This window comes from Xyrauchen texanus, chromosome 38 (assembly GCF_025860055.1).
Source record: "Xyrauchen texanus isolate HMW12.3.18 chromosome 38, RBS_HiC_50CHRs, whole genome shotgun sequence".
Classification (NCBI taxonomy): domain Eukaryota; kingdom Metazoa; phylum Chordata; class Actinopteri; order Cypriniformes; family Catostomidae; genus Xyrauchen; species Xyrauchen texanus.
The window spans coordinates 29,709,467-29,720,619 of NC_068313.1; the positions used below are offsets into that span (position 1 = coordinate 29,709,467).

At 36.5% G+C, this 11,153-nt stretch overlaps 1 protein-coding gene across 1 annotated transcript in view; it reads right to left on the reverse strand.

Annotated features, from left to right (window-relative positions):
* The window catches only part of LOC127631406 (gamma-aminobutyric acid type B receptor subunit 1-like), a 67,180-nt gene extending 56,100 nt beyond the window's left edge, over positions 1 to 11,080 (reverse strand). Inside the window, exons 1-7 of the mRNA XM_052109519.1 lie at positions 10,848 to 11,080; positions 8,570 to 8,656; positions 7,549 to 7,613; positions 7,284 to 7,422; positions 6,728 to 6,913; positions 6,575 to 6,592; positions 625 to 785 (exon numbers count right to left, since the gene is read on the reverse strand). Coding sequence (XP_051965479.1) covers positions 625 to 785; positions 6,575 to 6,592; positions 6,728 to 6,913; positions 7,284 to 7,422; positions 7,549 to 7,613; positions 8,570 to 8,648 — 648 coding nt within the window. The 5' untranslated portion in view covers positions 8,649 to 8,656; positions 10,848 to 11,080. The remainder of the gene's footprint in view (positions 1 to 624; positions 786 to 6,574; positions 6,593 to 6,727; positions 6,914 to 7,283; positions 7,423 to 7,548; positions 7,614 to 8,569; positions 8,657 to 10,847) is intronic.
* Between the last annotated feature and the right edge of the window lie 73 nt (positions 11,081 to 11,153).

Here is an 11,153-nt window from a genome sequence, read left to right on the forward strand (position 1 = left end):
TTGGCATCTTAAAATAATGTTTGGTACTGAAGTTTCACTTCTTGAGCCTAAAGTAAAATTACACTAATAAATTAAAGGAAAGTGAACAGAAGATACACTATAGGTGTATCTTCTTTCCCTAGTACTTACCAAAAGCCATGGTTGAACAAACACTATTATTGGCATAATGCATGCAAATTATATTATAATTAAGATGAGTTGGGAAGCAAGCAATCCAACGTCTCTGTCTCTAATAAGGTTGGTTTGTTTTTATGATGAATATCTAATAATTACATGAAATATATTACAAATCTTTCTGCAATATTTAGTTCTTCAGCAGATACTTTGTAAGTTATGATTTTGTACTGTCACGTTGCATAATATGATATCTAGGGAAATCCACTACACTAAAAGCACATGTGCTGGACCAGTTTTGTTTTTATGCATACATATTTTAATAATTTAGCAATGCTCATTAAAGTTTGTCAAACAAATTTGAGGTAGCTGCCCAGCACTCACATTTTAAAACTACAGTATATTCACCCATCATATCAGTATTGTTATTGATATTACAAATAAATAACTAATAACATATAGTATGTGTAAATTGGATAGTGTAAATGTAAAGTGTTGCCAAGTGCTTACCATACTGTCGTAATGAATGAGCTCCAGCTCGTAGTCCGGCAGAATGTCGCTCCGGTTGTTCACGAGATCTAACGCCATCTGAGCAGCGGGGAGACACGCCTGACCACCGGGCCATCCTCCACTCATGGGGAACAGAGCTCCGATGTAGAGTTTTTTCTTGCCTGCAATCGCACATGGCCAGGAGAGAAAGATAAGCAGTGCGTAAAAGAGAACCACGCTCCTCCAAACCCTGTCCAAGGTCCTGATCCGCTCCATCGGTGCCATCTGAATCCAATTAGCTATATATACACTTCAAAATCAAATTGTCCACGGCTGCTAAAAAAAATCCACACGTGCGATGGGTCCAGTAAGTTGAATGTGGAAAACCCGCGGCACAGGACACTTTACGCGCAAAAAGACAATTTTAAAGGGCGCGTAATGTGTGTCGGTCCCTTGTCGCAATATGAAATTGGAGGCTGTTTAACCACAAACTGAATACACGTTGGGCTATATATTTTTCACAAAGCATAAGGGGATACTTTCATAACTGGTGTGTGTCGAAGCAATTTAAGCCGTATCTTTGATCTCTTAGAGCTATTGAACTCCTCTTGCGCGGTGTCTAAGATCTTCTTTCGAATCTTAGGAGTCTTCGAAATCTTTTAGAATCTTTTTAAAATCTTTTAGAATCTTATGGATCTTTAGAATCTTTTATAATGTTTCGAGTCTTTTACATCTTTTGGGCAGTTTTGAATACACTATTAGAGCGTGCTAATAAACTATTAGAGCGCGCTTCACCAAAATATAAAACCCCAAAACTATAGCGATTACGCTTTGAATATATTGACTATAGAAACAACTGCAGCATCTGGCAGTTACTGTCTCATTCCCTTTCACAACCACAGTCGTTGGGTTTGTACAGCTATGCTCATGTTGCACGACAGAAGAGAAAAACTGGTGGTGTTGCGCGACATTGTTGGTCAAAACGCGCTCCGCAAATCCTCTCCTCGGCCGTTGCTTTATTTACCGCGCCGTTCGCGAAACGTGATAAAGTTTAAAGGTTGTAGAATCTATTATTCCGGATTCTGATCAGATTATTGGAAAAGAGCAATTCTGCTGCGGCATAATCCTATAATCCGCCGGGAGCAAAGTGGGAAAGATTGACCACCAAATGCAGTGATCCGCACACAGAGCAGGCAACAAGAGAACTGAGGTTCTGAGAGACGAACAGCGCTGCTGTATATAGCTGAAGGGGAGGCTGGGGGTGTGTGTGTGTGGGGGGTATGTATATCCATAATATTTATACAGTTTTTGAATCACTTTCAGAATCACTTTCACTGAATTAAAATTGTTTTCAAATGCCTTCCAGCTGATGCATAATAAACAAAATTATGCAAAACTCTAAATCAATCTATCCATCCATCCATCCATCTATCTATCTGTCTGTCTGTCTGCCACCTTCCCATCCATCCATCCATCCATCTATCTATCTATCTATCTATCTATCTATCTATCTATCTATCTATCTATCTATCTATCTATCTGTCTGTATGTCTGTCTGCCACCTTCCCATCCATCCATCTATCTATCTATCTATCTATCTATCTATCTGTCTGTCTGTCTGTCTGTCACCTTCCCATCCATCCATCTATCTATCTATCTATCTATCTATCTATCTATCTATCTATCTATCTATCTGTCTGTCTGTCTGTCTGTCTGTCTGCCACCTTCCCATATATCTATCTATCTATCTATCTATCTATCTATCTATCTATCTATCTATCTGTCACCTTCCCATCCATCTATCTATCTATCTATCTATCTATCTATCTATCTATCTATCTATCTGTCACCTTCCCATCCATCTATCTATCTATCTATCTATCTATCTATCTATCTATCTATCTATCTATCCATCCATCTATCTATCTGCCACCTTCCCATCCATCCATCCATCTATCTATCTATCTGTCTGTCTGTCTGTCTGTCACCTTCTCATCCATCCATCCATCCATCCATCCATCTATCTATCTATCTATCTATCTATCTATCTATCTGTCTGTATGTCTGTCTGCCACCTTCCCATCCATCCATCTATCTATCTATCTATCTATCTATCTATCTATCTATCTATCTATCTATCTATCTATCTATCTGTCTGTCTGTCTGTCTGTCACCTTCCCATCCATCCATCTATCCATCTATCCATCTATCTATCTATCTATCTATCTATCTATCTATCTATCTGTCTGTCTGTCTGCCACCTTCCCATCCATCCATTCATCCATCTATCTATCTAACCACCCATCCAATCATACATCCATCCATCCATGAGATATTGTTTGTAGTAGGCTACAACTTTGTATTTGCCCATAATGACAACTCATACAGCTCGAATGCCCCCACAGTATTCAGTCTCTCTTTACCCATTCATTCTAAATACTCTAAAACAAGACAGTATTACTGAAATTGATGACTTGCACCACTCCTAAACCTCAGCTCCCGAGACACAGCTGTGACATTTGGAGCACTCTTTGAATCTGCCCTATCCATATGCCAGTCATTAATTATTCACTCCTGATCTTTAGTTGTTATTTAATAAAAGGAAGTCTTGAGGTGCCTCCTACAAGGCTATATAATTACCCCCAGGTTAATTATATAATTAAATACACAGTCTTTTAAAATAGGATGTGATTTTATGTACAAGGACAGTTCTAGTTCATAAAAGAACTGCATCCTATGGAATGTAAAAGAGGGTTTTATAGAAGGTTGGCAACAAAAAGGTCACATTTATGCTGTATTATCCTTTAACAAGCATAGGAAGAGCAATGTAATCACCACCCCGCACACACATGCTCGAATTTATGCAGACACACACTGTGCAGAAATACACAAACAACCTCATATACATACAAGAATACACACTGGACAGATATACACACACACATAACGACACACTTTGGCCGAGTGTTAATCTTCAGCCTGCTGAGAGTGCACTAAGTAGGCGGTGATCTCTCACTGTGAGCTAACACAGGGAGTCAGAGAGAGAGAGAGAGTATTTGCATTGCTTGATGGTCAAAATCAGCAGAGCTGAAAGGAATAAGGGCAAATGAAAGGAAGGACAAAGTTGTAATGATCTGATGGAGCAGAGAGCGGGCTCGCACTTGAATCTAGTCAGGTCAAGTCAGTTTTATTTGTATAGATAGCACTTTTCAGAACACACATTGTTTCAAAGCAGCTTTGAAGAAAATTATGCAGTAATGTCTTAAAATCCTTATTGTTTAAATGGATAACCCAAATGAAAATCATGCTTTAAATATGATTGTCTTTAGGCCCCCATTGAGCAAGACAAAGGCTCTTGCACTCTGGGAGTTCTGACATAAAATATTTACATTTAAACAGAGGAATAATGGGCGAAACATAAATTAATTGTTCATAAAACAAGCTGAGGTTAGACATATGCAATGCAAAGCAAACATAATCCAAAATGTGTAATTTTTAACAGAATTACATTTAGTAAAACTTAAAATGTATATAGGGTACAACGGGGCTAAAGGCACACCTAAAGGAAAATGATCTTTTTTCTGGTCAAAAAGTGTATCAGGATTTGAGAAATATATATATTTTTATTGAATATTAATGGTGCAACATAATTTATGTGAAAAGAAATAACAACAGACGGTTGTTTTGAATAAAAATTAATTTATTTAAAAAAGGTGGCGAGGGGGCCTTCTACCCCACATCTGGGGTAAAAGGCTCCCTCACATGGGGTAAAGGCCCCCAGGTGGGTTATATTGATACAGTGTAGATAACGGGGCAATTTTTCAACTTATGCAAATACTTTTGAGACAGCAAGATGCATTTTTGAGTAACAAATTAAGATTGTGCTTATTCAAAATAACCATTTCAGAAAAGGGTGCATCATTTCTTATTAATTTCATTGACATTTCATAACATCTCAAGTATTCTATAAACAAATGCATATCCATTGTTATTTGATCAGTCAATGTGAGCCCACTTTGAACATTCTTCATAACAAATCTATTCCCTCCACTTAAGAAAAACAATGTGTTTAATAAGGGCCTTTAGCTCCTACAACCTTATTGGACAGTTGTGGAAGTTATATATATATATATATACATACATACATACATATACACACACACACACACACACACACACACTGGCGGCAAAAGTTTGGAATAATGTACAGATTTTGCTCTAATGGAAAGAAATGTGTACTTTTATTCACCAATGTGGCATTCAACTGATTAAAATGCATAGTCAGGACATTAATAACATGAACAATTACTATTACAATTTTAAAAAAATTTTAACTACTTCAAAGAGTTCCCATCAATAGATCCTCCACGTGCAGCAATGACAGCTTTGCAGATCCTTGGCATTCTAGCTGTCAGTTTGTCCAGATACTCAGTTGACATTTTACCCCGCACTTCCTGTAGCACTTTCCATAGATGTGGCTGTCTTATCAGGCACTTTTCATGCACTTTAAAGTCTTTGCAGTTCTTCCCATAAGGCCTGCACCCCTGAGTCTTATCTTTTGTTCATGAAACTGGTGTTGAGCGGGTAGAATTCAATGAAGCTGTCAGCTAGGAAATATACGGTGTCTATTTCTCAAACTAGAGTCTCTGATGTGCTTATCCTCTTGTTTAGTTGTACATCTGGCCTTCCACATCTCTGTCTGTCCTTGTTAGAGTCAGTTGTCCTTTGTCTTTGAAGACTGTAGTGTACTCCTTTGTATGAAATCTTCAGTACTTTTGGCAATTTCAAGCATTGTATAGATGTCATTCCAGAGAATTCTGTTTATTTATTTTTTTTGCCATTTTTGACCTAATATTGACTTACAGACATGCCAGTCTATTGTATAATTTGGCAACTCAAAAACAAACACAAAGACAATGGTAAGCTCCATTTAACGAACTAAATAGCTTTCAACTCTGTTTGATATAATCGCAAGTGATTTTCTAGTACCAAATTATCAATTTAGCATGATTACTCGAGGATAAGGTGTTGGAGTGATGGCTGCTGTCTAGATTTGATCAAAAATGACTTTTTTCAAATAGTGATGTGCTGTTTTTTGCATCAGTAATGTGACTATACTTTGTGATCAGTTGAATGCCACTTTGGTGATTTAAATTTAAGTACCAATTTTCAAACTTTTGGCCACCTGTGTGTGTGTATATATACACTTTAAAAAAAACTGAATATGACAAATAAGTATGTTGTCTCAAAATGAATGTGATAATTTCCCAGAAATCCATTAGCTACATACATTTTCAATATAAAAAACTAAATATAAAATATTAGATCAAATTGCCTCAAAATCAACCTTTAGACATTACACAATGATCTTATAGATTAGGAAATTGCAGTATAGTGTCAAACAGGTGTTAAAGTCCTGTGGTAGTTTTTGTTGCTATTTAGTGTTTTGGGAAAAAATTAAATCAAAGGAGCCTTTAGCCCTGCTGTACCCTACATTTTAATTTGTTTTTGTTAAAGATTACTCAATTTAATTTGATGTAACTTTGCTATGAAATTAAACAAAGAAATCTTTAAATTACAAATGGTTTATTTTATTTTTTTATTGAAAAACAAAAAATGTATGTGGCATTGTTCAAGATAGTGTTACACATGAATGATGGCAAAATACAGCCCCCTAGTGGTTAAACACATCTTTCCTATTAAGACAGAAATGTCATCCAATTGAAAAGCTATATTATTTTAGAAACACACATGTATGTGTTTCACAAAACTCTTAACAGAAGCCCATATGTTACATATGCTAATATACTAAACACCAGACTTTGCTCTGTGTGTGGTTATTTTTAAACAAACTAACATAGTGGCCTGTTATTCAAAGACTATCTCACTCAAAACTTCAGTAGTTTGGAAATCTTTGGAAATCTTCTATCTGGTATAAAAATAAAATTTTTGAGATAATTTTGCATCTTACCTGTATAGTTCCTGTCATCTAATGATGGTCAAATTATAGGAGAAAAAGAAAACAAAATAGAGCCACGTGTTAAGAGGAGGATTCAAATGATTAAAAAAAAAAAAGCATACAGTTGAGTCTGTTTTGTATTACAGTAACCCTAAACATACTCACACACACAAAATGGTTTAGGTGAATCCCATTTGCCCAGTTTAGTGCAGTGAGAGATGTTGAAACCTTCCAACAGGAAGCCGGCATGGCAGTTGTAGTGAAGAACTGTGCCCTCTACTGGTTGACCATGAGGCTGCAGCGCCACCCTGCCGTTCTCAAGAGACATCCACGACCGTGGGCAAACCAATACTGAGGATTTTAATAACACTTTTAGCACATTTGATAATCTTGAAAATACGCAGCCTTTTGAAATTAATGCCACAAACCCTACAACGCACTCATTTTTTTTATACAAGTGCATAATTCAAAATGCAATGAAATGTTACATTATATAATTTAATAGTCTAATTTAATAGTCATTTATTCCTTTAATTATTTGGTTGACTGCGTGAGATCTGTCATGCTTGTGCTATCTTCCTTTAAAATAAATGCAATGCAGTTTAATATTCGTTATTTGATTCAATGACATTCAAAGACCAAATACTTTTTGGGCCCACTGTATATTTATTTATACATTAATCAATGCCAAATGAACAGAAGGTGCAAGAACTACACTTACAGCATCTGCTGAGCTGGTTTATGTCAGTCCAGGTGCCATTGGAAAGGCACTTTCGGACCTTAGGCCCTACAATAATTCTGCTTCCTCTACAGATATATTCTATCTCGTAGTCCAGTGGCAAGATCTGCACACTGCGAATCTACAGAAAGAAAAAAGAGAGAGAGAATTTTAAAGATTGCATTAGGCATTGCTGTGTCGATCGTCCCATCAAAACTGACATTGATATTTATAACTGTCAGTGCAATGTGCTGCCATAGACTTCTACCTGTTCCTGAGTCAATCCTCTGTAGCGTATCCCTCCATCTCTGGGGGGACGAATGATTGCACATCCTGAAAGAATGAATGAGACAGACAGACAGACAGACAGAAAAATGGAGAGGATGAAAGGAATAAAGGTGTAATATATTTTTATCTTAAATACACAAACATGCATCCAAAAAAAACAAACTCAGGTTATGTTCATATCCTCCTGATATATATTTGTTTGTATTTAGTAAATATTAATTTTGTGTACCCTTGCAAGATCATATTTTGAACTGTGCTATGCAGTAATGACTTATAAGATTGTAACTGAATAGTAGTTATCATAAATGAATCATTTGTATGAGTTATTTAGGCCTTCATATGGATCATATGGTGTTCTATCATACAAGTTTGAGACCACTAGTCATAATGCTTATACTGTAGATTTAGCATTTTTGTAATTCAATATATTTTAAATACAATTATTTACATACAGTATATATACAATATATATATATATATATATATATATAGAGAGAGAGAGAGAGAGAGAGAGAGAGAGAGAGAGAGAGAGAGAGAGAGATTAAATAATTGTAATATTGTAATTTAATATTTATTATTCATAATATATGTATAAACATACACACACATATATTATTATTATTATGATTATATTTTGATTGAACCCAAGATTTTGCAATGTGGTCTCAGACCTTTGGACCAATGTATATTTCACTACATTTCTTTGAATCATCAAGATTGTACAGGCTACATATTACTTTTGCATTGAAAAAGGAGGCCCGCCATTACAATCCATTTTTCCTCTACAGTTCTGCCGGAAACATAATCTCGAGTACTGATGGAAGAGATCTGTTTGAAATCTGTGAAAGTCATCTTACAGCATCGAAACATGCTGCAACATTCTCACAAAGCAATTAATGTGGACCACATTAGACATTAGGAAGAGGATACCGTGTCTCCTCCTTCTGTGATGTTAAATCCAACATACACAGACACTGTCCACACAAACACACAAACATTACCTCCGGTTGCTGAATTATGTATGGACAAGATGAGAGTAGGAAGCAAGTAGAAAATTACAAGAAATAATAGCTGCTCCATTACTGCATCTGCACAAGAATGAGAGAAAGAAAGAGAGAGAGATAATAAATGACTAATAATATGCTTAATTTAAACAAGTCAGAATTCATTATTTTTTCAAACCAATTAAACTGCTCGTGGCATGACAATATCTTGCTGACATTCAGATGTGTTAAACATAATAATAGTAACCTGCTGTCTCATGTAATTACACCACACAGTGGAGGAGGCCTCATAGAACATGGAAACATTTGCCATCCCTGCACTGTAAAGATTTCTCTCAACCACTGTTAGAGTGGAAAGCACATCAAGGGTGAGCCAAATAAGAGCATGCAATACAAACACAAGCACAGTTCAGAAAATCATAGCATTAAACACAGTGAGAGCTTTCATCAATATTGACATGTGTTTTTAATACTTAAGACAATGATCATACAGAATGTAGGTAGGTGGGTGGATGGATGGATGGACGGATGGATGGATGGATGGCTATAAGGTAGATAGATAGATAGATAGACAGACAGACAGACAGACAGACGGACGGACGGACGGACAGACAGATGGACAGACGGGTGGATGGATGTAAGATAGACAGATAGATAGAAAGAAAGAAAGAAAGAAAGAAAGTAAGTTTGGGGACTTAAAGCACTCCAGTGGGGGACAGAGACAGGTGATGATTCAGAGAGGTGTGGATCAGAGGGATCAGTTAAACTTTAAACACGTCTCCACAACACTCCACCTCATTAATTCTGTTGGAATTGGACGGCTGTAAGATAGATAGATAGATAGATAGATAGATAGATAGATAGATAGATAGATAGATAGATAGATAGATAGATAGATAGATAGATAGATAGATAGATAGATAGATAGATGGATGGATGGATAGATAGATGGCTGTAAGATAGATAGATAGATAGATGGCTGTAAGATAGATAGATAGATAGATAGATAGATAGATAGATAGATAGATAGATAGATGGCTGGATGGCTGTAAGATAGATAGATAGATAGATAGATAGATAGATAGATAGATAGATAGATAGATAGATAGATAGATGGCTGGATGGCTGTAAGATAGATAGATAGATAGATAGATAGATAGATAGATAGATAGATAGATAGATAGATAGATAGATAGATAGATAGATAGATGGGAAGGTGGACAGACAGACAGACGGACGGACGGACGATAGATAGATAGATAGACAGACAGACAGACAGACGGGTGGTTGGATGTAAGATAGACAGATAGATAGAAAGAAAGAAAGAAAGTAAGTTTGGGGACTTAAAGCACTCCAGTGGGGGACAGAGACAGGTGATGATTCAGAGAGGTGTGGATCAGAGGGATCAGTTAAACTTTAAACACGTCTCCACAACACTCCACCTCATTAATTCTGTACAGCACAGCATCAAAGCACGACTCTTCAAAATCCTGAGTTCAGAGATTATAGTAATCCAAACACAAGCACATAGGAGGAATATGATATACTAATATTAGGCCTATCAGTTTATGAAATCATTAGCACACAGGAAATATATATGTGTGTATGTGTATGTGTGTTTTTTTTATAATACTAACAGTCATCATAATATTTTAGATATTAACAATTGTAAATAATAAATAAAGACTCTGACAGCTGCATGAGTACGTCATATTGTCTAGGTTGGGTGTTGTGTTGAGAGGACACAGTCCTGTTTGGGGAAACAATTCAGCACCATGGACAAGGACTTTCTTTGGGCCACCAAGACAACAAAAAGCAACAGTGATGTTGTATTCTTTAAATATCACTCAATATCATAAAGTTTTACGTATACATAAATACAAACCTTATCTAAATCCAAGAATACTTTTTCTCAGGAGTGTATGCTTCTCTGAAATGATCATATTAACATGGCTTCATGTGTCGTCAGCAAACAGGACAGAAAGTGTTTAATATCGCCCGATGCGTCCTGAAAGACTCGAAGCTTGAAAAGAATTGAAAATAATGTGAAGATTGTTGATTCGAAGCGCGGACACCACCAACTCGAGTTAAACCCTTTAAGTAAGCTGTTAAGGAAGTTTTGTGTCCAGTGCTTACCATATTTCACGGAGCATTTCTAGCATGTAAGAAGAATAAACACTCCATCAAATAAGAAACGAATCAGCGCCGATCATAAATCAATACACACAGGACTCTCCAACAAGCACAGGCAGTAGTTAAAAAGTGTTTTACTCACGAAGGCCCGGTGCAAGCTCCACCAGTCGCGATCAGAAGAAAATAAACACAATCTCCGTTCAGTGAATGTTCTAATGTAATCTCGATTCCTCTTTGATTGTGCAAATAAAGCGTCTGTGCATCAGATAACCGTACAGGTTTATGGCTTTTAGAGAACTGTTTGTATTGCTTTGCATTAGCTCATCGCAGGTGTAAATAACAGGCTACGCAGATATACATTAACTACACGCTTAGAGCTCGCCAGCTTCATCCTTCCTTCTTTTTCTTTTTTCCACTCCCTCTCAATCTCACTTACTTGTGACGTAAC